Source organism: Sylvia atricapilla, chromosome 25 (genome assembly GCF_009819655.1).
Source record: "Sylvia atricapilla isolate bSylAtr1 chromosome 25, bSylAtr1.pri, whole genome shotgun sequence".
Taxonomy (NCBI): Eukaryota; Metazoa; Chordata; class Aves; order Passeriformes; family Sylviidae; genus Sylvia; species Sylvia atricapilla.
The window spans coordinates 72,529-98,514 of record NC_089164.1 but is presented as its reverse complement, the minus strand read 5'-3'; the positions used below and the strand labels follow the sequence as shown (position 1 = coordinate 98,514).

Genomic DNA, 25,986 nt, shown 5'->3' with positions numbered 1-25,986 from the left:
CAGCCTTCGGGACACCTGTGAGGGGACACTTCAGCACAAGTGCGTTCCACCCATAGCCCAGGAACAGGGTGACACTCTGGCGACAGCGCCTGGTTCGTGGGAACACAGAATCACAGAATGGGTCATCTTGGAAAGGACAGCAGTGCCTCATCTGACTCCTCCCTGCCGCCACCGACACCCATTGACAGAACAAGGTGACGTTGTAAACTGATGAAACGAAGCTCCTAAAAACCCCCGCCCTCACCGTCTACAATCTGAAGCTGCTACGGGGACTGGGTGGGGCTTCTGCTCGCTCCACCCCGTACTGGCCCCGCCCCTCACACCTTCAAACCGAAGTTGTGGGTGGGGAAGCACGTGGTGGTATCGCCCCCCTCTTGTCCCGCCCCCCGCTGCCGCAGGCCGCTGGTGCGGTCCGGGGCGGTGGCGGTGTCCCCGCCCCTGCTTGCCCTGCCCGAGAGGGCCCCGCTGTGCGGGGCGGGGCTTGAGGCCCATTCACCGCGCCGAGCTGGGCGGGGCCACCGCCAGCCCCGCCCTATGCGCAGCCCGCCCTCTCTGACCCTGCCCGCGGTCGGGGTGGCCCCGCCCCTCGCCGCCTGCGCGCTGCGGCGGCTCCGGGCGGGGCGGTGCGGCCGGGCCTGGGGATGCGGGGAGCGGGGCCGGCCGTGCGGGCCGCCCGCGGGGCGCTGCCGCAGGGCCGGCCGCTGCTGTTGCTGCTAGCGGCGGCAGCGCTGTGCGCGCGGGCGGGCACCGGCGAGCCCTGCGCCGCGCCCTGCTCGTGCCGCCGCGGCCTGCTGGACTGCAGCCGGCAGCGCCTGCCCAGCGGGCCGGGCCCGCGGAGGATTCCGCCGCTGCCCGCCGGCACCACGGGCCTGTGAGTGAGCGCGCTGGGGCTGCGGGGCCATACGGGCGGCGGGCCATACGGGCGGCGGGCTGTGCGCAGGTCTCGGCCTGGCGGGAGCAGGGGGTGGGCGCCCGGCGGCGGGGACGGTTCGAGGCCCGGGCTCGGTGTCCTTATCTCTCTCTAGAACTCCATAACAGGAGGGTGCAGCCAGGTGGGGGTCGGGCTCTGTTCCCAGGTAACAAGCGATAGGACAAGAGGACAGAGTCTTAAGCTGTGCTAGGGGAGATTCAGGTTTGGCATCTGCAGGAATTTCTTTACAGAAAGAGTGATTAGACATTGGAAGTGGCTTCCTAGGGAGGTTGGTGGAGTTCCAGTCCCTAGGAGGTGCTCAAGGAACGACTGGACGTGGCACTCGGTGCCATGGTGTGATTGACAAGGTGTTGTTCGGTCATAGGTTGGACTCAGTGATCTTGGAGGTCTTTTCCAACCAAATTAATTCTGTGATTTTGTCTATGGGATGTTCACATGGAGCTCGCGGCGGTGTGGGCGCAGTGGCCCCAGCAGTGGTGCCTGGCTCTCTCAGGGGCAGCGGCGAGAAAGAGAGTCTGGCTCCGAAGGCTCCATGTGCAGGGGTCCTAGGCCACAGTTTCGAGCTTGTCTTGCCCTACTCTGTGATGGCAACAAGTGAGAGGAGGGTGGAGCATGGACAGGTTGTAGTTAGCAAGTAATTTATTAATGCCATTCAGTCCAGAACTTAAAGTAGTTTCAAGTTAGGCTTTAGGATGTTTTCTTTTAGAGTTGTGCTTGGAAGTGTTCCTTCAAGCACCAGCCTTAGCTGTGTTGTGGTACTTCTGGTTGTTTCCTCTGCATCCACAATGCAAGGCTGTGCCAGTCACCATTGCTTTTGTCACCTTTGGCTACAGCATATTTGGGAGGAAGAGGTGCTAGGATATGAGGGAGATCAAAGCTTGCTTCTGTGCACAGAGTTCTTTGTCCCTCTTGGAGTTCTCAGTCTTCCTGACTGATAAAAATGGCATTATTCCAGACCAAGAGAAAATTAAGCCTATTGGGAAGATACTAAACATACAGCTCACTCGAGTTAGCTCCAGGAATTCTTTTAGCAGGACTCAATAGTCTGATCTGAGTTAGAAACTGGACATGTCCAAGGAAGCTTGTCACCTTCTTGCCACTTATGAGTTTCTATAGTTCTCTCCTTTTTCTGCACGATCAGCAATTGGAAATGTTTAAGAGAAAATGTGTTTCAGCATAGAAGTACAACAACTTCTGTGTGAAACCTTTGGTGTTTAGAGAGGTACAAAGATATTTGAACTTGTCAGGGAAGTTGTCAGTGTCTGGGAAAGGCAGTTCATCAGGAGGCTAAGAAGCAGAATGATATCCATGCTGTTTGAAGAGCAAGTTTTCAAGCTTCAACAAATACTTGTATCTTTGTTCAAGCTGATAGAGGGTGTGTTTAAAGCTGCTTGGCACAACTTCCAGTGGGAAGAAGCACAGCTGACACTGTGCTGTGTTGTGCAATCTAACATGCTGCAAACAATAATAAGGGGCTCATGGTCTGGTTTGGGCTGGAAGGGACCTAAAAGCTCATCGTGTTCCAGCTTCTGCCATAAGCAGGGGCACCTTCCACTAGACCAGCTTGCACCAAACTCTATCCAACCTGGCCTTGAACACTTCGAAAGAGGAGGTAGCCACAGCTGCCCACAGCAACTTGTGCCACGGCCTCACCACCCTCACAGCCAAGAATTTCTTCACAAAATCCATCTAACTCTGCCCTCTGCCAGTGGGAAGCTGTTCCCCCTTGTTCTGTCACTCTGAGTCCTTGTACAAAGTCCCTCTCTAGCTCTCTTCGTGCCCCTTTAGGCACTGAAAGTGGCTCTAAAGTCTCCCTGGAGCCCTTTTTTCTCCAGGCTGAACACCCATAGCTGTCCCAGCCTGTATCCAGAGCAGAGGGGCTCCAACTCTTAAAGCATCTCTGGCGACCTCATTTGGACTTGCTCTGACAGCTTCATGTCCTCCTGATGTTGGGTTCCCCCAGGATGGGAGGCAGCTCTGTAAGTGGGTTCTTGCTTGAGCGTGGCAGAGGGGCAGAATCCTCCCCTCCCCTGCTGCTCACCCTGGGGGGCTCAGGGGACGTGTTCTGGGCTGCAGATGGACATTTCTTTTGAGCTTCCCATCCACCAGCATCCCCAAGTCCTCCCCAGAGCTGCTCTCAATCCATTCTGTGTCTGTCCTGTTGTGGCTTTCAGGATTTTGGCGCATGAAGCATGGGTGATGTTTTTTCTTCAGTAGGACTACTGTAGTAGTTCTGAATCTAAATATATACCAGCTGTTTAAAATTAAGCAAAGCCTATTTTTTCTCATGATCAAGTGATCAAATCCCTGATGTGCTTTTCTCTATTAGTTCTGTGATACCATTTTAGCTGGCACCGAGGACTAAAAATTCTTCTTTTTCCTAACTCTCAAATTACTTGCAGGTGATGCTTCCAGTGTATGTGTGCAGGTTGTTTTTATTTTCACTTTTTGTTTTTAATAAAGCCAGGAGAGCAGAACTTGGTTTTCATGATGGAAGTACTCAGGCAACTAACTTCATTTTTCCTCTGAAGTTATATATGTTTTGTGGCTAACCTGGTGGGTGATGAAAACATTGTGAAGTTAGGGAGTTAGGAAATATTTTTTTATATTACTGCCTCTTAATGTTAGTTTCTTTAGAGCAAGGACTGCCAGCCCTATGTGTAGGGGCAGAGGGAAGCACAATGCTGGTGGTCGCTGCCGCCAGTCCCGTAGTAGTAAGTGTGTTTATATATCCTGATAACCAGAGACACGACAAACAAAAGTAGTTCAGGCACCAGTTAATTAGTTCAGCAAGTTCTGTTCACAGTAGATATTTTTGGGTGAGCTCAACTGGCTGCCTGCATTCTGCATCAACACCTCTACAGTGCCACAGTATGCTCATCTTGGGTTTATTAACATCATTCTTCATCATCCATAATCAGTTTGGTATGTGTGTTCTGTTTTATTTACTTAAGAGATGAGTACCACTTAAGCTCAAAATGAATGTTTAGATGATATTATATACAATACCAGATGAATCTCTAAAATACAGATTTTGCATGTTTGGCCTATATTCTGCACAGCTTGGGCCTCCCAGTTATAGTGCAAAGGCTGCTTAAAGGCTGCTGGGTTCTTTGGTTTTGGCTTTTCTAGAGCAAGGGAATTACACCTGGTTCTCTGGGATAGCAGGAATCTTAGCTGTGTGATTAAATGATCTCTAAACACAGAAAATCAGCCAATGTATTTAATTCTGTATTTTGTGATAAGTTGGTCTGTTTGAAAAAGAAAAGCATCAGTAACAGAATGTAGATATAAATAATGTCAGAACCACTTTAAATATCAACTATACCCAACTTCTTGAAAGAAGTTACTGTATTGAAAACTTTGTTGTAGTCCAAATCTGAGTAATAATAGAAAAATTCTTTCCTTTTCTTTCTGAATTAAAATCTTAATTTCTAACTCAGTAATTAGACAATACAGCAGTAGGCTTCTGGGAGGGATAGCTGGATTTTCGCACCTCCTCATTACCCATGCCCCATGGCTGTCAGTGTTTAAGAGGAATTTGGACAGTGTCCTGAATAGCTTTAACTTTTGGTCAGTCCAGATGTGGTTAGACAGGTGGAGTAGAAAGTTGTTGTAGGTTCCGTACCCAGCTAAAGTATTCTGTTATATTCTATCTGAAAGCCTTAGAAAAGTCAAGTTTCAGTTTTCTTTGCCTATTAATCTTGCTTCCAAGATCTGTGTCAGTGCCTGCTAGCTGTGCCTGACACACAGGCTGGTCTGCCTCAGAACCCATGGCCTGGTTTTGCTCATCAGTGGAGCATCTGCACACCTTGAGGAGCGTGTTGTTAACTTCCATGTCCATCGTCTCTTTCCTCTCTCTGTTGCCCACCGGTTCATTGGAAACAGCATGGCTTAGTACTTCCCACTCTGGTTAAACACACTCCTCCAAGGTGGCTCAGCAGGGTCTGGGTCCCTGCATGTTTGAAAAATCCAAGGAAGTCTACTGCAGGGATTTGGGATAATATCTCCCTCCACCTGTCTTTGCCAGGCTCCTGTGGGTGCCTAGAGGCTGGGGCTGAACTAGGTTCAGGGGAATCTGGGCAGCTGGAGAGTGTCTCCCCCTGTGGTGGGAAGCTTACTGAGGAGCAGCTCAGGCTTGGTTAATTTGTGTTTTTCCTAGTGTTTAGGGCTAGCTTTCCAGGTTCTCTTGAATTTTTTTTAATTGTTTCCACACCTGCACTGCTCTATCTGTATAATTTGCATTTTTGTGTAACTAAGAGAATACATTAACAACTGCCTGACTTGCCAGGACATCCAGGATTTTAATAATTCATTGCTAGAACGGAATCTTTACACTGAACCTGAGTGAGAGCTAACAATTATAACTATACTATAGTCTGTCCATTATCAGTCCATGTTATCTCTTAGTAGGTTTTGGTCTTACAGATCAAAAATAATGATCTGCCATGGCTCAAGGAGCATTTTGACAATGCTCTCAGGCATGTGATAGAATTTTGGGGTTGACCTGTTCTAGGCCAGGAGCTGGCTGATTGGGCTGATTTTTGTAGGCTTAAGTTTGGCTCTCAGTGTATTTGGAGCCAAGCACAGGCCCAAAGCTACTGCAGGAACAGAGGAATGTCCAAGTGCTGTGTCTTGTCCAAACCTGGTTGTCAATGGAAATATTTTGAACTATAGCTCATTTACATTTTAACAGATAAATGTAGTTTTGGTTGCAAAGTCTAATTTTGTCTCCTGTGTCAGCATAGCTGCTGCCTGCATGATAATCTTAAAATTAACTGTAATAGATATGTACAATGTTACCGCAGCAATGAGGAAAGGATCAGTGATACAGGACCTTACCAGAGGAGCTCACAGGGAGGGAAACAGCTTTGCTGAAAGTAGCTTGTTATAGCTCTCGGCATCAGAATTGGAAATGGGGAGGGAAGCATGATGCCTTGCTGCCAGGCTAGAGCCACCAGCTGGCATAGAATATCCTGAGCTAGAAGAGACCCACAAGAACCGTTGCCAACGCCTGGCCCTGCATAGAACACCTCAAAATCCCTCCCTATGCTCAAGAACATTGTCCAAATGCTCCTTGAGCTCTGGCAGCCTTGAGGCCCTGACCACTCCCCTGGGGAGCCTGTTCAGTGCCTGACCAATCTCTGGGGGAAGAATCTTTTCCTGATATCCAACTTAACCCTCCTGTGATGTGGCTCCAGCTGTTCCCTTGGGTCTTGTACAAAGTCCCTGCTCAGAGAGAGCAGAGATCAGAGCTGCCCCTTGGGAGGAAGCTGCAGACCCTGGTTAGTCCTGACCTCATTCTGTTCATCTCCCAGGCTAAACAAGCTGAGTGTTTCAGCTGCTCCTTGTATGGCCCTTTTAGATCCTTCACCATTTTCATAATTCCTGCTTCCACCAACCGATTTCTGACTGTGGTGAGGGCACCAGTTGTATTCTGCAAGCATAGTGGCAGTGTCTGTTCAGACACAATGACTTAGGCTCTTGGCATGAGCTTTGGGAAATTCACCTCTGTGCTGCACTTGTGCCAGCAAAGTTGTCACACAGATGAGTTGGTTTCACCTTTTGGACTGACATCTACCTGTGCTTTCTGGTGGCTGGCTTGCACCATGTTTCCATCACAAACATGATTTTTTTGGTCCTTCTTTGACTCATGGCATGACTAGAGGCAGCCTTTGCTCACAAATGGACCCATCTGTTGCATTTATGCACCAAGTCCAAGGCAAAAGTAAAGTACTGTGTAAAGTTATAGCAATGGGAACAGCACCAACACCCAGTGTGAGCATTAAAGCTGGATTTAATGACTCTTGCCTATTGAAAGAGTCCAACTCCTGCATTTGATTCCTATAAGTAAAACCAGCTGGTTCTAAAGCATCTGTCACTAAGATTCCCAGCCTCAGGGTTCTCTCCATTCCAGCTTGTTTGGGAATTTTGTTTCTGTGGTTCCTTTAAAATAAGCCTGCCTTGGCTAGTCAACATCTTTGGAAAACTGAGAAAATGGGGATCATGCAACAGGAAGCAGTTCAATAATGGGTGTTTTGTAAGAAATTGTTTTCGTGTCCCTGCAAAGTTTTTCCTTCTTGCAGTGGACAAGTGGTACTGATAAACCTCTGGGTTAAAGTAAAATTTCTCTGGTCAGGTACAATCTTCCTATCAAGAAGCTTTAGCAAAAGTTTTTTTGATTCAAACAGAGAAATTGAACTGTTTAGACTTTTACTGTGAGTGACCACTAGGACAAGCTCTTTTCTTTAGTGAAGGAGCAATTGTATAAAATACATAAATACAGTTTCAAACTTGAGATTGCATAAAGTATACATTTTTTGAGTTTCTTGAGATTTTTTTATCATCATTCCAGGAGCTAAATATCTTTTTTCTCTGTTCTCTAGGGATTTAAGTCATAATCATTTATTATCATCCAACTGGACCATTGATTTGTCTGTCCATACTCTCCAAGAAGTGTAAGTTGTTTTTTATGAGGATTAAGTCTAATTCTAATCAGAATGTTTTATTGCATGTCAAGGTACCTGGTTTGACTTGCAAAAATATTCAGTGCAAGTTAATTAAAAATGGCAGCACATTTTATGTATAAAACTGTTTATTATAAAACTGTTGTGCTGTGAGCAGAAATCTTTCCCATGAAAGATCAGAAGACCAATATTTTTAAAGAGAAATTATTTGTATTTGTTCTGGCTGTAGCTGATATTAAATGAAAGAGAAATAATAGTATCCATGGAAATGAGAAAAGCTAGCATGTTTCACTGTGCAAATTGTTCAAATTATTACTATTTCAGCTCTTGGGAAATGTTTTTTGTCAACTACTAAGTATTATTAATACAGTAAAATTATTAAATGCATTGATATTAATTATTTCTAATGTGTACAGAAGGATTTATCTCCTTTTTGAAGTGTCAGTAATTTTTTTCCCCTCTATTTAAGGAAAATGAATTACAATGAGCTAAGTGAAATTCCATATTTTGGAGAAACAACTTCCAATATAACTCTTCTCTCATTGTAAGTAATAGCTTATCTGCCTTTTTTTGTTTGTTTAACAAATGGGAGAACCATGTTAGAGTTCTGCTATCAAATTGTAGGAAAACACCTTTTTTCTTGAAATACTGATCGTGTAAAGAGCATCAGGGAATATGTAAGCACTCTTAAAAGAAATACAAATCAGTTAGACAATCAAGTCACCCTAAATTACCAGTAAAATGCCATCAACCAAGGCAGGCAGTGGTGGGATTCAGTCCAGGAATGACACTTCCCACAAGGACCAGCTCAGCTATAGGCCTCAGAATTTGAATCTGTTCATATGTCACGGTGGCAATAGCCCTTGGATTTGCAGTATTGCTTTAGGAATTAACGCTGTTGGAAGCATGTGGTGGGTGTCCCATTCATGAAGCTCACTAGTACTGCTGATACACAGAATCCTGTTGCTGTTTCAGCTGTGCAACTGGAAGGATGAGGTGTTGTGATAATCATATTTATTGCTGATCTTTTTCAGGGTACATAATACCATTCCAGAAATAAATGCTGAGCAACTCCAGGTGTACCTTTCATTGGAAAATCTAGATCTTAGTTCTAATCTTATCTCAGAAATTAAAGCTTCTTCCTTTCCACGAATGCAACTGAAGTACCTGTAAGTATGAGTAATCTGCTGTCTCTGGGAGTCCTGGTTCTACAGTGATAATGTTGGAGACCTTATTTCCTCTTAAATTAGTGTTCCAAAGTTGGCATCCTTACACAGCTTTGAACTGGCAGCAGTGCTCAATGGAACTACAGATATCCTTGAAATAAAATAGTTTTCATACCAATCTGTATTGTATTTTCCCAAATAACATGGAACACAGCAATTGCTGTTGTCACAATGCAAGTACATAATCCATCAGGGACAGGGAATAATTTTTGCCCTGCCAGATCACTGTGGACATTGTGCTAACTACTTCTAACTGAAACATGGGCATGCAGTAAAAATCAACTGCTCACACAGATTCCTTTGGGGAAAAGGATTTAGCTTGGTATCCCAGAATTCAGATTTGTCATGTGACTTCACAAGGGTCTTGGGTTCTGTTAAGCAGTGATTGCTCTGGGGTGCTTGTGCCATTGTGTTCATTAAAATCTGTGTTCTGAAAGGCCTCTTTCCTTCCTCCTTCCTTCCTTAGGAATCTGAGTAACAACAGAATAACTACTCTAGAAGCAGGTTGCCTTGATAACTTATCTAGCTCACTAATGGTAATAAAACTGAACAGAAATAGGATTAGTATGATTCCACCGAAGATCTTCAGATTGCCTCATGTGCAGTTTCTGTAAGTAACAGTCTTGAAAACATCAAAACAACATTTACAGCTGAGCTGTTAGTCTCAGCATGTTCTTGATTTTCACACAATGGTGCTTGTTCAAGGTGTCTTAATATTTGAATGTCATCTTTATGAAAGGGAACTGAAAAGGAACCGGATTAAAATAGTGGAAAGTCTTACATTCCAAGGATTGGAATCCTTAAAATCCTTGAAAATGCAGCGCAATGGGATTAGCAGACTAATGGATGGAGCATTCTTTGGCCTGGGTAATATAGAGGAATTGTGAGTATGCTTGGTTGTGGAATTTTTTTAGCAAAAAGAAAATGGCTCTGTAGAGTTGCATCCTGTACGGTTTCCCTTACATCAAGGCTGTGCCGAGATATTGACAAAATCAAAGGAAAAGAATATTTCTCCATTATTTTTATGTCATGTCTGGTTACTTCAGAAGTGGAAAGATAAAATTCCCCTTTCCTGGAAGTGTTCAAGGCCAGATGGAATAGGGCTGAATAGGTTGAATAGAGAAACCTGGTCTAGTAGAAGATGTCCCTGCCCATGGCAGGGAGTTGGAACTGGACAATCTTTGAAGTCCCTTCCAACACAAACCAGTATTGTGATTCCATTATTATACTGGTCCTCTTTTCAGCTTCTTCCTACATGGTGATCAGGAATGTTTGCCTCTGTAGTTGCATTTTGCTGGTTTTCATTTGCAGTCTCCATAACATGGGCTTGTTTTTTTCCTCTGTGACTTTGACAGTGTGAACACAAGGGCGTATGATGCAATGTTGGCAAAAGACTTTTTTTAAAAAGTTATTTTTGAGAGTAGAGATTATAGTTTTGTTTCTGCCACTGGATCCCTGAAGCTGCTATTGAGTTACTCAGTTCTTCATATACTTTAGTAAATTTTTTTATTTCAATGAAATTGAAAGAATCATGTATTTTGTGTTGTCTGAGGCTTAAAGTTAGAAAATAATTTTCAAATCCACATGGTGAAATTTTTGTAAGTAGATGTTTCATTGATTAGCTATTTGGCAAATGTTTTTACCTTCTAATTCTTTAGAGAACTGGAACATAATAACTTAACAGAAGTAAACAAGGGCTGGCTGTATGGACTGCGGACATTGCAACAACTCTATGTTAGCCAGAATGCCATCACCAGGATCAGCCCAGATGCATGGGAATTCTGCCAAAGACTTGCTGAGTTGTAAGTCCTGGGCTGCTATTCATTGGGGATTTTTCTAATGTTGCAGCTATTGATTGGTAAGGATGAATTGCCAAAGGAAGTACTCCATTTCCCTGCTAGGTCCATGGTAATGTTGTATTTTAATTAAAAGTATTCTGTTAGAGAAATTAGAACACAATAGTTAATCTAGTCAGACAGTATCTTAATAATTAATCCCCCTGCTTGCCTTTAATGTGTGTGTTGAATATTTCCAGAGACTTGTCATACAATCAGCTCACTCGCCTCAAGGAATCTGCCTTTGTGGGACTTGGCTTATTGGAGAAGCTAAACTTGGGTGACAATCGCATTAATCACATTGCTGATGGTGTCTTTAGAGGTCTGACAAATCTTCACACCTTGTAAGTACAGAAAACTTTAAACAGAAATTTCAGTTAAATGCAATTTTAATTTAAGTGGAGTTTTTGGAAGTAGAGACAATGGATATTGCACTGTGGAAGCCTGAGATCCTTGTTGGTGCTGTTGTGCCTGCAAGTGTGGTAGGGCTGATAATGTTTTGGCTTGCCAACATGACATAATTCCAGCCCAGCTAAAACAAACCAACCACTCAATTTTAGAAGTGGTAAGAAACAGTGACTTGGTGACCTTGAGTGCTCAGATGTGTGTCTTGCCAGTTCTGTGAGGTGTGAGTACCTTGTGTATCCAGTTGTGGAGCAAATAGCCTGGAGCTCTTTATTCTAGAGGGTTTTCTTAGGTTTGGAACCTCAGAAATCAAGGACTGAACCCTTTTGTGTTGTAGAAGGTGGGGCTTAGCCCATCATGCTCATGTGCTGACCTCAAACATAATAGGTGTTGAGTTGCTTCTTGCTGCTGAAGGCACAGCTTTGCACTTGCCAGGACCTCTCATGGCAGATGTTGGATATTTCTGAAAAGACCCAGTACTGTCCTGAGTAGATCTGAGCAGCTGTAATTATCCTAAACAACAGTACTTGAGAAAGGAGTGAAAATTTATAACCCCTCTGTCACTTCATGAAATAAATGCTTAAATAAGCAAACTCACCAGAGAGATTTATGTAAGCAGTCATATTCTGTTAACCTTAATGCAACCTTTTAATGAAATAATTAAACCTGATTTCTTAGATTTAGAGCAGCATGAAAAAGAACAAGAGCAGATTAATTAGTAGGTTTTCTTGGACTCTCAGGGGTGTCAACAGCAAGGGCCTGGGCCCTTTACTTTGGGACTGGAATGTGCAGGATGGAGAGCAGTGGTGACTAACAAGGCTCCAAGCATTAGTGCCCAGCCAGGCGTGAGGAGCCAACTCCTCTCTCGCACAAAGAGAGGCTTTTCTTTTGGGCTGCTCACTCGTTTGGCTAAGTGGTCTGAGTAGTGGAGTGTAAAAATACTTCAAAAAACAAGAGATACCATGTGGTTTTAGTTCCATTGTTGGTTGTGTGCTGGTTGTTTGGTGCTATGGCTGGTGTACGTATTTCTGTATGTCCCGGACCTGCCATTCTGCAGTGTAGGAGAATAAATTGTAAAACTATACATAAACTGCAAGTTAGGATTACAGATGTATCGAAGAATAGCACTGAAGTTTTGAAGTTTTACGTATTATCACGTTATTTACTTCATAATACTCTGAGCAGTTTGGCATTTATATTCTCCAGCGCTTACAGTCTGACATTCTGAAGGAGGTCTTGAGATGATTCTAGAAATGTGTTTCAGATCACAAGAATGAGCAACTTGGAAATAAATTTGGCATGTTATTCATAAAGTCATTATTAGCTCAGCTTCATGTTGGGTACCTTAGCTTGAATATTTTTCAAGGAGGAAAAGATTTGATGTGAGCAAGTTTCAAGGCCATATTTTTTCAGACCTTGTTATGCATGAAATATGGCATTCTTTTTTTTTTTTTTTTTGTCCTAAACTTGGAAGTGTATAAATACAAATTGTGGAAGTGACTGCTGTGTGTGGTTTTAACAAGACTTCTATATTTCAAAGTAAGAAAAATAAGAAAATTGTGTTTTACCACTGTTAGTATCCTAGAGGTTGATCCCAGTCTCTTCCAGGATGGTGTTTTACACAGTTTACAGTCTCATGTAATGGGAAAGTAGATACTTCATTTTCCCCTCATTAGCACAGGGAAAGGGGTGTTTATAGGAGTGATATATACAGTTGCCTGTGTATGCAGCTAGTTTTTTGTCAGTTGACTCATTTAGAAGCTTCATCTAGCTGTTGCATAGAATATCCAGTAAAACACAGGGCAGACTATTTTTTATTAGCCTGATTTCCTTTAAATACACTCCTCTCTTTGCATGGTGGTATCAAAACAGGTGCTCTTGGCTCAGTCCATGCTGTTCAGGCTAAAAGTGCAAGTGAATTTATTTCATCTTCTCTCTGAAGAGCATTTAATCCTCTCCAAACTGTATTGCTCTATTGCTTTTGCTGTTTAGACCTCTCCTCTCCATGAGGGGCTGAAGTGCTGTGCTGAGGTCAGTCAGAAATCCCATTAGCTGATAATGAGATTTTGTGAGCAGAATATCAACTTCATTTTGAATATCCACCACAGTGTGCCTGGCAGGCCTACACTGTAACCTGGGTGTAATCCCTTAATATGCTAATGCTGGTATAAGCCTGTTACTTGTGAATATTAATGCTGCTGGTGTATTGGTTAATTCCCTTACATGAACCAACTTGCTTCAGGAGCCTCTCCCAGCTTCTGGCAAGTAGTCCATCACGTGAAAAATGCTGGTCAGACCGGGGCTTTCCGTGAATGCCACATCAAGAAGTTGTGCTGCAGAATTTGTTTGTGATGCTGACTGCAGCAGTTATCGTGGTGCGTTCCCTTTGGCCTCTCTGGAGTGAGAAATTCATCTCCTGACAAGCTTAGTTTTGTAAGAGATTTGTAAAATTGCCTTCCAGGTGATTCTGTGCCAGAGCCCCATACCTGGCCTGTTTTCTGCAGCTCACCACTAGCCCTGGTCACGATGATGTTCCAAGGCTTCTTTCTAAGAAATGTCTTCTCCTGTAGGGATTTGCGGAACAATGAGATCTCCTGGGCCATAGAAGATGCAAATGAAGCTTTTGTGGGACTCAGCAGGCTGGATAAACTGTATGTATTACAAATTAGGGGAACAACAGCACTTCCCAGGCATGCAGAGAGGGTGAATGCAAAATATTAAGTAATTGTAAATCAATGACAGGAGGCAGAAAGCCTTTTCACAGTGTTTTCACTTGTGTGCCACAACTTCTTGATGTAGCCCTGGGTTCCTTGTTCGGAAGCATCAGATCCATGTAGCACCAATTTGATGAGATTAAGCATAAGTATTTGACTGCGTTTGTTATTGAATACCTCACTCCCTCTGTGTGATGATTGTCATTTTTTTGTGCTTCTTTGTTTGGGGTAAAAGTTACTACTTATCAAAAACAAACAAACAAACAAAAAAAAAACCCCAAAACACAAAGTATTTTTAGGCAAATTTGAAACACTATTGCAACAACAAAGTTCTTGATACTTAGACTGTGTGCTTTTCATGCACTGCCACCTGCTTTGTAGGAAGCTCCATCCTGTGTAGTTACAAATGTTGCTTGTAACAAATAGCCTGGTGTGAGGGTGCAGTCCAGGAAGTTGTGTGGTGGTAGCAGGTTGGTATTAGAAAGTTATTGTTTCACTCCTAAATTCTACTTATTGCTGTTTCATCCTCCTGGCTTAAGTTATCTTCTGACACATCTCTATCCCAAATCTCTAAGTTGGAAATAGAAAAGAAGCCCTGTTCTCAGGAAAATCAGTTGAGCCTTTAAGCTAAAAAATATAGTGTTTAGTCCTGTAAGTCCTGTATCTCAGCTAGAATTGGAAAAAAAAATGCAGTTAAGCATCATAGGGAACTTCTTTCGGGTCTTGTTTGTGAGCTGATATTGACATTCAGACTGGTTTTTGGGCCTTTATTTTCAGAATCTTGCAAGGAAATCAAATTAAGTCAATTACCAAAAAAGCATTCTCTGGTCTTGAAGGACTTGTACATCTGTAAGTATTTGAATTTGTAGAACTCTTAATTATTTGTCAACTTCAGTCTTGTGTTGTCTGTGAGATTTTCAAGAATTTAACTGAAGGCAACATATGAAATCACACTGACTCATTATTGTGCTCTTTCCTTAACTTACAGAGACTTAAGCAGCAATGCAATAATGTCAATCCAAGAAAATGCTTTTGCCCAGGCTCAGCTAAAGGAGCTGTAAGTTCATGACAATTATTTAGAGATTCTTTACAAGCCCTACCTTGGAAAGCACTCTTTAGCCATTGTAGGGTTGTTTGAAGTTGTCGGAAGTGTGTCTGCTTTCATCATGAAATATTTGCAGTACTACTGGCAGATTATCAACTCAGAGTTGGTAGCAGTATATTTAGATTTAAGATTTGATAAAATCTTCACTTGCATTTCCTTAGTTGCAATTAGTAGGAGTTAATTTTGTTTTGCAGTGCTGATCCATTAAGCTTTTCCTAGCCTATGATTTTGCAGCAAGCTCAGCACTGCATGTAGACAGTGAGCAAAACAATTCATCAGGAATCTCTCAGGAGGATTTGCAAACACTGTGATTTTTCTTTCTATTTTGGGGAGCTAGGGAAAGGTTTTAAAATTCTCAGCTAGACAAGATTTTGTATGTGCTCAGCGGATGTTTAAGCTGATAGGGTCTCTTGTGGTCTTCAGACATCTGAAGTAATATAATGTGAAGTGACCTTCACACCCAAGACTAATCCTTCTGTAATGCAGTCTTTTCTGTGAGATAAAGTCTCTGACTGTTGTAATCTGGTCTAAAACTGTTAGTCCGTTAGTTAACTTTGGACAGATGGACTTAGTCTGCAAGATTTGCCACTGTGAGAAGACGCTTTCAGGTGTTTTGCAAACTTTTGTTGCTTTCTTTGATGTATTTTAAAAGTGATGAGTCATTGATACATACAGGCAAAGAGCAGGATGGAATCTCGGCTTGTTTGGTGCCTCTTTTCTCCCATGACTGGCTTCATCGTAGGGCAGATCACTTCTTGTTAAGTGCTGGACTGTCTCAAGTCGCTTATACTCATACATGGAGTATGGCAAACAAAACTCAGCCCCCCAGTGTCTTGAAATCAGTTCAGAGGTGGCATCTGGCACTCCAGGGAATGAGTAATTATACTTAGGAAACTTTGAAAAGCAGATGGTAGAAAAGAAGAGACCCGTCATTGTGTCCTGTTGGTACGTTTTCTGTGGAGCAGAGAAAACAAGCTGCAGTTGATACCTGTATGAAACAAATTACTTTTGGCCTTAAATATTGATCAGCTAACATTAAAATGAGAATAGAGGCTTCTGCTCGTTTCATAATGGCAGTCGTGTTCCGTTTGAAACATGGAGCTGATCTACAATGTTCCTTTTAAATGCTTTAAAGAAGGATGAGATAACTGTAAAGACAGGCTTAGTGGCTTTGGGATTGCTTTTTAAGAAGTTGGAACTCTGATCTGAGTTTAAATTCTTCATGAATTTAAACTGAAATGGACTGAAATGAAATGTAAGGTTTTAATGCTGACATAGAGGACTGATTTCAGCATAAATAGCTAAGATTTTATAATAAATACCCATATGCATAAAATAATACTGTAAATCTGATGTTTCTGTATTTGTATGCTTTAAGTTGCTTTGTTGCGTGAAATCACACGTATGCATGTGAAATAAACTTCACTCACCCTTTTGTTTTGCCCTGTTTCTGCAGAGTGTTGAACACAAGCAGTTTGCTTTGTGATTGCCAGTTGAAATGGCTGCCCCAGTGGCTCAGTGAGAGCCATTTGCTGCAGGCTGTCAGTGTCAGCTGTGCTCACCCTGAGTGGTTGGCAGGACAGAGCCTTCTCAGTGTGGACCCTGATGACTTTGTTTGTGGTTTGTATTTTTAGTGACTTTTGATACAGAAGCACGGTAACACAAGTCTTGTAGCTGAAATCAAGCTGGGGAGGTACTTGGTCCTGGCCATGGTGCCCATGTGGGCCCACGTACATCACTGAGTCTGCTGTGAGTTTGGGATTTAATTCTGTATTTCTGCACTCTGTTTTGTGCTGTTTGAGCACTGAAGTTGACCTGAGAGAGTAGTGCTGTTGGGCATTCTTTTTATTTAGCTTCCCAGTGAAAATAGATTATGCTTTTTTTTCCAGATAATTTCCCTAAACCACAGATCAGAATCCACCCAGAGACCACGGTGGCCCTGCGAGGCACAAATGTGACCCTGATGTGCACTGCTGTGAGCAGCAGTGATTCACCCATGGCCACAGCCTGGCGCAAAGACAGCGAGGTCCTCTATGATGCAGAGGTTGAGAATTTTGCCAGGTACCAGCAGCAAAGTGGGGAGGTGCTGGAATACACCACTGTCCTGCACCTCTTCAATGTGAATTTCACTGATGAAGGGAAATACCAGTGCATTGTCACCAATCACTTTGGCTCCAATTATTCCAACAAAGCCAAGCTGACTGTTAATGGTAAGTGATAATGGCAGAAAAGGAGAAACACTCTGAACCTAAAACTTCATTTAAGTAGCTATAAGTCTATTTTTCACTAAAGCTGGCCCAAAATAGTCTTGAAAATATCAATGGGATTTAGAAATATCACACATTATTTTACAAAGGGGTTTTGTGGCTAAAAAGCCTCTATTCACTTTTTGAAAGTGGCAGTTATCTCCCGTGCTTTATTAGAACTCAGTTAGTTGTTCATCTTGTTAATTGGAGGTGGAATTCTTTCAACTGAAAGCTCCCTCTACTGTCTCCTCAGAACTCAGCACCTTTCCCACGTTTGTAAAACTGAGGAAGACTCATCTGAAAATAAGTCATAAAAACTGGAAAGTCAAAAGCAAAGGGTTTTTGGGTTTGTTTTTTTTGGGGGGGGGGTTGATCTTTTTTGTTTGTTTGTTTGTTTGGTTTTTGGTTTTTTGGGGTTTTTTTAGCTGTCATAAGCCTGTTTATTTTGAGGGAAGAGGAGGTGAGAAGACAATGTTCACATCAGTCAGCTGACCACTGATCCCCACAGTAGCTCAGAGCAGAGGTGATGAGTTGGAAGCTTGCCTTCCCTGTTAGCAGGGAAGACAAATGTGGCAAAGACTTTTCCCTGGATTCTTCCCGTGAGAAATCATCTTAGAGAACGTAATGGCTTTAAACTGAAATGGAGCAGGTTTGCATTGGATATTAGGGAGAAATTTCTCCCTGTGAGTGTGGCAAGGCCATAGCACAGACTGCCCAGAGAACCTGTGGCTACACATCCCTTTAAGTGTTCAAGGCCGGGTTGGATGAGGCTTGGAGCAACCTGGGAGGGTGGAAGGTGTCTTTGTCCTTGGACATGTATTATCTTAAGGTTCCCTTCCAACCCAAAGCATTCTGTGATTCTATAAACACTGTAGATACTGTATTTAAATTTTGGGAGAAAGACTCTTAGAAATAACCACTAAAAATCTGTGCAGTTCTTCAGAAGAATGTGTTCCTCTCTCTTATGGAGTGTTTAGATGTTTTCAAATTTTGTCTCTGCTGTGGAGCATTTGCTGCATTTTACCTGGTATTGAAAATGCTGAATCAATGTCCCTTTTGATCCAGAGCTGCCTTCTTTCCTGAAAACTCCCATGGATCTCACTATCCGCACCGGGGCAATGGCCCGGCTGGAGTGTGCTGCTGAGGGCCACCCTCCTCCACAGATCTCCTGGCAGAAGGATGGTGGCACAGATTTCCCTGCTGCAAGAGAGAGGAGGATGCATGTCATGCCTGAGGACGATGTGTTCTTCATCGCAAACGTGAAAATGGAAGACATGGGGATCTACAGCTGCATGGCCCAGAACATCGCAGGGGGACTCTCAGCCAATGCTACTCTGACTGTGCTGGGTAAGTGTGACCAGCCTGTGCTGGCAGATGGATCCCTGCACATCTGCAGTGGAAGTATAGCTTAGCTATGAGCAGCAAGTTGAAATGGTGGAGAATGAGGTTAAAATACAAAGAGCAGCACTTGGTGTGGTGTTTACACAGTTAAGCTTTAGAAGCAGAGTTGCAGAGCTGCCCAGTGGAGTTGGACTTAGTGTGATCTTTGCATGGAGCTGAGTGGTATGTCTTAGTCCAGCAGTGCAGATTAGGCAAGTAATTTGTGTTGCATTAGAGCAAATTTTGTCACAGGTAACAAACTCACCATGAAGAAAACCAGTCAGATCTTGGGATGCATGAGAAAGAGTATCACCAGCAGGTCAGGGAGGTGATGCTGCTCCTCTGTTCAGCCCTAGTGAGGCACATAGAGAGTGCCCAGTTCTGCCTCCTGAGGACAAGAGGGGTGCAGAGTTCCTGGAGCAAGTCCAGCAGAGGCCATGGAGATGATGATGTGACTGGAGCATCACTCTTACAAGGAAATGGTGAATGGTTGGACTTGATAATCTTAGAGGCCGTTTCCAGCCTAAATGATCTCATGATTCTGTGGAAGGCTGAGGGAAATGAGCTTGTTCAACCTTGAAAAAAGATGTCTGAGAGGGGCCCTCATCAATGTGTGTCCATGTCTGCAGGGAGAGGTCAGAGGATGGACCTAGCTGTGCTTAGTGTGCTCAGCAGTAGGACAAGAGGCCATGGGCAGAAACTGATGCACAGCAAGTTCTGCATGAATGTGAGGAAGAACCTACTGTGCAGGAACAGGTTGCCCAGACAGGAGGGTGGGGAGTCTCTCTCACTGGAGATTGTTCCAGAACCATCTGGATGCAATCCTGTCCCATGTACTCTGGGATGACCCTGCTTGAGCAGGGAGGTAGGACCAGATGACCCACTATGGTCCCTTCCAAGCTGACCCATCCTGTGAACCATGCTGAGTAATAAATGGAAGGTCAGTTCCTTCCAGAGTGCAGCATTTTTTGAAGATACTGACTTTTAACATTTTCACCAAATTTAGAATTGGACTGGCACAAGTTTCCAAAAGCAACTGCAGCTGCCCCATCCCTAGAAGTGCTTGAGACTTGGAGCAACCTGATCTGGTAGATGGTGTCCCTGTCTATGGCAGGGGTGGAACAGAATGATCTTTAAGGTCCCTTCCAACCCAAACCATTTTAGGATTCCGTGATTCTTTGAAGTTATCTTACAGTTTCACTTTTTGTCCCAGAAACTCCTTCCTTCATGAGGCCCCTGGAGGACAGGACAGTGACCCGAGGTGAAACTGCTGTCCTGCAGTGTATAGCTGGTGGCAGTCCTGCCCCTCGCCTCAACTGGACCAAGGACGATGGTCCCTTGACAGTCACCGAGCGGCATTTCTTCGCTGCAGCAAATCAGCTCCTCATCATAGTGGATGCAGGACTGGAGGATGCTGGGAAGTACACATGCATCATGTCCAACACGCTGGGCACTGAGCGTGGCCATATTTACCTAAATGTCCTGGCTTCCCCCAACTGTGATTCTTCCCAGAGTGCCATTGTCCATGAGGAGGACGGCTGGACAACAGTAGGGATCGTGATTATCGTTGTTGTGTGTTGTGTGGTGGGAACATCCTTGGTGTGGGTTATCGTCATCTACCATATGAGGAGGAAGAATGAAGATTACAGCATCACTAACACAGGTTAAGTGTAAAATCAGCAGTCTCTGGTCCTGTTTTTAATCTAAAACACATGAAATTTCTGGATTTGTTACAAATGGATAAGATTAAAAAACTGAAGATTTCCTTCTAAAATCCCTTCAAGGATTTGCTCAAATTCCTCCATTTTAGAGGTTCTTTTAAATACCAGAAGCATGCTAATTCTATTCCTTATACACTAAGTTTGTCCTACATTGAGGGAAGACAGTAAAGTTTGGAAGTAAATATTTGAATAAACCTAGAAATGTTTTCAGGGCCTGGAATAATAGGTGTAAATTTTTATTCTGGCCCTGTCAGCTTTGAACTGGCCATCTGGATTTGTCATTACTGAGGCAGAAAAAAGATACTTACATGCAAACTGAAATTCTGCATATTCTTGTTAATGTGGGGAATAGTGCTGGTAATACCTTGAAATCTTCACACTGTTTAATGTTGCCAATGTTAATTCTGTCTTGCAGAGGAGATGAACCTACCTGCTGACATTCCCAGCTACCTGTCCTCCCAAGGAACACTGTCTGAGCCTCAAGAAGGCTACAGTAACTTGGAGGGAGGGAGCCATCAGCAGCTGATGCCTCCAGCTGGCAGCTACATGCACAAAGGCACAGATGGTAAGCAAAGCCCTCAGGTGTGTTGCCAGTGCCTTGGCAGAATGCCAATGCACACTCTCATCCTCACAGCTTAAGTGTCAAAGTAGGTCTTTATCCTGTTTCTTTCCTTTGGCATCTCTAGAGGCCAGGCAGAGGAGGTGGAAATAGATTTTGCTTGGGAGATGACTGACTAGCTGTGTCTCCTATCCTTGGTATAAAATTTCCTGTCAGTGCCAGACATCTAGTTGGGTTGTTACAATCCTAACTAAGGGGTCTGCACTATTTCCCTACCTTGTTTGGACATTTTTCTGGATGTTTGTGTCATTGAGCTTAGAGGTGCTTTCTTTGCCATCAAAATGCTGAGAACTCATCACTCATTATATACGCTGGCTTGAAAATTGATCCTCGGTGATAGTTTTTCACACCTGTCCATGATCCTCTAGCCCAGTGTCACTGCACTAGAGTCTGTATCAGGAAGGAGTTGAGAGGCAGCTCATCTAAGTGACCAGTTTATCAGCAGCTCTGATGTGTGTGGGTATGCAGGGGCAAGTCAGGTCCAAGATGGATGTGGGCAGGTATCCCGGTTTAATCCCAAGGCTGTTTCACTCTGATGCGCAAGCTGGCTGACCTGCATGGAACTTTTTTGCCCATGAAACAGGCGAACATGTCCATGGTTCCCCTGGTCAGCTTCAGAAGGGCACTGCTCTGGAGAATTTGGATGGAGGAATCTGGGGGATTTCTCATGTAACCTCTCAAGCTGAGTACTCTGTTACTCCCTTAACTGTAAAAAGGCCCTTCAATTTGTGTTGCTGTAATAAATTATCATACCAGGACATAAAGCCTATGGAAATCTGGCATCCTCATCCTCTTTGGGAATACTTTATTTTTCTGTTGTGTTCATCAGGTGGCACAGCACCATTAGTGATCTGCTCAGATTGTTATGACAATGCCAACATCTACTCCCGGACCCGAGAGTACTGTCCCTATGCCTTCATCACTGAGGAGGACGCCCTGGATCAAACACTCCCAAGTCTCATGATGCAGATGCCCAAGGAAATGTACACAGCACGCACCCAGAATGAAACCAGTGCTCTGGGTAATCTCTTAGCAGACAGAGATGTGCCTGTCTTCCTTACCAACCATGACAAAAAAAGTGACAAGAAAGTCTCTTCCCAGCAGATTATTGGTGAGTGTCCGCTTTTCCTTTTGTTGCTTTGTATTCCCCGGTAACTTCGGCTTTTGTTATGCTGCCCTTCACTATTGGCACACAATCTAATCTTTCAAGTGCCAATAGTTTGTGGAATAACTCACATTTATTAACTGCTTGTTCTCCAAATCCCCACGTTGCATCAGCAAACAACAGCTTGCATCCAGTACCTGAGATTGAAAAGAGCAATGTTAAAAAGATGGAGTTTCTTAATCTGCAGGTTTAAGTTTGTGGAATGTGACCCTTTGCTTATACTTCAAGGACATGTATTAACCAAAAATTGGGGCTTCACATAAGAAAGTCAAGCTTTGAGCTGACCTGAAGTTCAGAGAACTCCCTAAATTGGTTGGTTTTGTGTTGACTTTCTTCCAGATCACCTTTTTAATAATTTACACTGAAGCTGTGTGTGTTCCTGGTTACTGTAAGAGATTGCTGGAAAAGGAGATTGTCTAGTAAAATGTACTCTCAAAAAACAGAGAAAATCAGCTCAGAATGACTGTAATTGCCAAGTCACAGAGCTCAAATCTACTTAAAATCTGAGTGCAATTGATCTCTGCTCTTTGTGAGCAGTGACAGCACCTGAGGGAGCAGCTGGAGCTGTGTCAGGCACGGTCTGGATCAGGAGAAGGTTCTTCCTCCAGTGGGTAGTCAGGCACTGAACAGGTTCCCCAGGGAATGGTCATGGCTCCAAGGCTGCCAGAGCTCAAAGGGTGCTTGGACGATGCTCTCAGGCACAGGATGGAATTTGTTGGGGTGTCTGTGCAGGGCCAGGAGCTGGATTCGACCCTTGAGGGTACCTTCCAACTTAGGATATTTCTTGACTCTGTGAACTTGCTCCTGTTCATCTTCTAATTTTTCTCCCTCAGAGCCGTTCCAGGTTCCTCTGTGGGGGGGAGGCAGCAAAGACCTGGCTTGCTCTCACCCGCAATTCCTGCACCATCCGTTGGCCCACAAGGCCCCACAGCCACTTCAGGGTGATGGTGTCACCAGCAGTGACCGGGACCAGGCCTCACCCAGAGCCTGCCACAGGCTACGGGAGGAGAATTTTGATTTTAACAGGACACGGAACATTCATGACCACAGTGAAACCACATAAAACACTCACAAAGCCCTGAAAGCAAATCCAGGTTGACTGACTGTATTTACTACCTCAGGACTAACCCCAAGGCCAAAGATGCTCATGTATGTGTCTCCAAGTACCAACAGTCAGACTCTCTTGGAGGAGGTGGCACACGCCCTTTTTTCTGCAATTTCTCTGTTGGAAAATGGGACTGTGTACCAGAGAACATGTGGATAATTAGTGCCATCTACAAAAATACCATGAAAACATGGATTGTGTGATGCTGGAAGCAGCCTTTGTGGTGGTGCATGCTTTGGAAAGCTCTCGAGAATGTGTGTAGCTATTTCACAGTGCTTTGTCTGCTTGGAAACAAACCATCAGGGCCTCCTCATGGAATTCCCCTGGAACTGTAAGCATAAAACTCTTGGCCAGCTTTTCCTTCCTTAGACTGTTGGCAGGTGTCTGTTGCCAGTCTATATTTGGGGCTTGTTTTCTTCTATGAATAATGGATTCTAGTTGTAAAGAAACTTGCATTTATAAATATTTTGTATACACTAAGCATATAAATGTGTTGGCTGTAATGTAAATTATTTTTTATTATGCCAAAGTATGTATCATACTGTTAGTCTTGACAGCTGCATATCAAGCCATATGAGGGGCTTGGGGGAACCAAAAGCTTGTTTGTGAGGGAATAGAGCTGTCTTTGTTTTGAAAACAAGTGCATTTACTTATAGATATGTGGTAGAACTGTGATATTGATGAATTTCATTGTTGCTTACAACTGTGCACCTGGCTGACCTGGCGGCAAGCTGATCCATTTCATTATATTAGCAGAGTTTCAAGGTTTATCTAAGCTTTTATCTATAAAGCCCCCCTTCATATTGTGTCTATTGAGAGGGACTCGATATGTTTTTGTAGTTGACAGTTAAGTGAACTTATAAAAAGAATGTGGTGATGAAAAGCGTGAGGTAAATTGAGACAGCACTTGATAAATACTTATTTCTTCTGCATAGCCAAAGGCATTTGGAGTTTAAAACACTGGTCCTTTTCTGTTGTAAAATATCAGGCTAAATTGTTGAGCTAATAGTTCCCTTAAACCTTAATGTGGTCAAAATGTTTAAATATTTGACAGATGAGAAATGACACAATGCAGGGAACCCCTTGCTACTGAAAAATCCTGCTGAGAGAGAGGAAGCTCAGACTTGATAGTTCCAGTGAGATGGCGCCTGACAAAATGAGGAGAAACAATGACATTATAAAGACTTTCTGAAAAGTACTTTTCTGGGGGGGGAAAATGCTCCTTTTTGTAGAACGTTTTAAAAGACTTCTATGTGTTTTCAGCGGGTACACTGTGCTCTGTGGTCATGCCTTTAGAGTGGCATGCTTCTTTCCTGGTCACTACTGCCTGCTTTGGAGCTGTAGGATTTGTACCCAAATAAAATCATCTGTGTGATATTTTTATGAAGACAGAAGCCCCTTTTTGACCCAGCTCAGTTGTAGGTATGTGAAATTCCCATTGATCCATTCCTGGACTGAAGGGTTTGTGACTCAATTGTCAGGTCTAGTTGTGCAGAATCACAGCTGAATTTAGAGCCTGTGGTGAAGTATTTGAGTACATGAGTGGGGAAACACTGGGAGTAATGATGCTTTTGCCATGGCTCTTTGGACAGGAATAATAGTCAAATCTTTCTAAATGTGCAAATATTTTCAAGGCCTCTTCCCATGCTCTCAAAGCCAGCTTTGGTGCTTTGGTAGACAGCAGCTTTAATGGGAGGGGGATCCAATTGTCCTTGACCTTTGGGTAAAATGGAGAGAAACACAGGTGTGTAAATTTTTGGATTCTGACAAGTAAAAGGTTTAAAAAAAAAAGATTCTTAAGTTCACTTCTTTCTGGTTTTATTTCCTCCAGACTTTTCCTTCCCAGACAGCATTTAAGGCACATGCTTATTCTGAATCCAGTGATCCCTGCTGCAGGGTCCCATCACTGTCAGTTTAAATCCAGATGAGAAAGGTCATGCCATGAAACTACAGCAGCAGCCAAGCCTTATCCTTGTGGGCTGCTCTCTCAGCCAGTCACTCAGGCTACTGGGACAGGGCACTGGTGGCAATGTGTGATTCCCAGGATTGGGAAAACCACATCCCTGCTGCTGTTCTCTTGTCACCATTTGGCAAATGCTTGTTCCTATTTCTTTCATTCCTCTCTCTCTTTGTAGGAGCTGAGCTCACACACATCTGTCACAGCGCAGCTGGCATTGTCCAGACCCTGGGAGCACTTGGGGTACAACTGTCTGGAGCAAGGGAATACCTTTTAGGTAGGTGAGACCTGCTTAGCCTAGACCAGGGCTTTAAAATCACTGCTGTCTGAGCCAAGACTATGCTGGCTGTCAAACAGTGCAGCTAAAGCTGCTCTGATTTCTGTGAGAGTGGCCTATAAAAGCTGAATCCTGAATTAAGACTTTTACATCCTTCCATGAGCATTTAAAGTCCATAAGCTGGTTGTAAATAGCTGATGCTTGTAAGTAGGTGACACTTTACTGCACTGTGGAAAAACTTATTTGGTAGACTTGGAGGAGAAAATCATGTGGGTCTTCTTCCCCCTTTGGAGAGGGAACAGTGGCCTTTCTTTTTTCAGTAAAAACAAGCAATTGCCTCAATCAATGCCAAAGCATTGATACTACCGGTACAGGAACTGAGGGGTCAGAAGCAGCAAGAGCAAAGCTGCTTCTATTCCCTCTTGCTATTTCCTATTGTCTATTTATATTTTTTTCACATCAGAATGTATATTTTGTATAGCATATGTAATATAGGGTTGTCCATTGTAACATACATCCAAACAATAAAATGCTGTATACATTGAGCGTTCAGTGTGACTCTGTTAATTTGCAGATCGAAGGATTATATTTTGTCCTACTGTATTTAGTTTTCATAGGAAAAAAAAAAAAAGGAGAATGAACTTTGCCGACTGACCATGTTCGTGGGACTCTGAGATTTGGACAAGGTGCCATCCAGAGGGTGTTTCCAATCTCAGCCATTCTTTGATTCTCTTATTCTTATTTCAGTTTTCCTGCAGGGAGTACCTGTACCCTTTTTGGAAAATGGGGGAGGGGAGGTAGTATTGACTCTGGGCCAGGAGCCTTGCAGATCA

General features: G+C 43.5%; 1 protein-coding gene across 4 annotated transcripts; it reads left to right on the top strand.

The window, feature by feature from the left end:
* The first annotated feature begins 623 nt into the window (after nt 1-623).
* LRIG2 (leucine rich repeats and immunoglobulin like domains 2) lies at nt 624-25,698 on the top strand. 4 transcript variants are annotated; one of them, XR_010745376.1, is made up of 19 exons: nt 624-871; nt 7,318-7,389; nt 7,868-7,942; nt 8,433-8,567; nt 9,091-9,234; nt 9,364-9,507; nt 10,283-10,426; nt 10,660-10,803; nt 13,435-13,515; nt 14,356-14,427; nt 14,567-14,635; nt 16,140-16,303; nt 16,573-16,893; nt 17,995-18,276; nt 19,523-19,972; nt 20,446-20,595; nt 21,479-21,760; nt 22,002-22,126; nt 22,648-22,784. XR_010745376.1 is itself a non-coding variant. In XM_066335789.1 (18 exons), exons 1-18 carry the CDS (start codon nt 642-644, stop codon nt 22,875-22,877), a joined length of 3,189 nt encoding a protein of 1,062 aa, XP_066191886.1. In that variant the 5' UTR covers nt 627-641; the 3' UTR covers nt 22,878-25,698. The 4 variants fall into 4 exon arrangements, 1 of the variants encoding a protein (XP_066191886.1); XR_010745374.1 differs by lacking the exon at nt 22,002-22,126 and adding an exon at nt 24,183-25,698 and having other exon boundaries at nt 627-871; nt 22,648-23,250; XR_010745375.1 differs by lacking the exon at nt 22,002-22,126 and adding an exon at nt 25,055-25,698 and having other exon boundaries at nt 627-871; nt 22,648-24,341.
* The last annotated feature ends 288 nt before the right edge of the window (nt 25,699-25,986 follow it).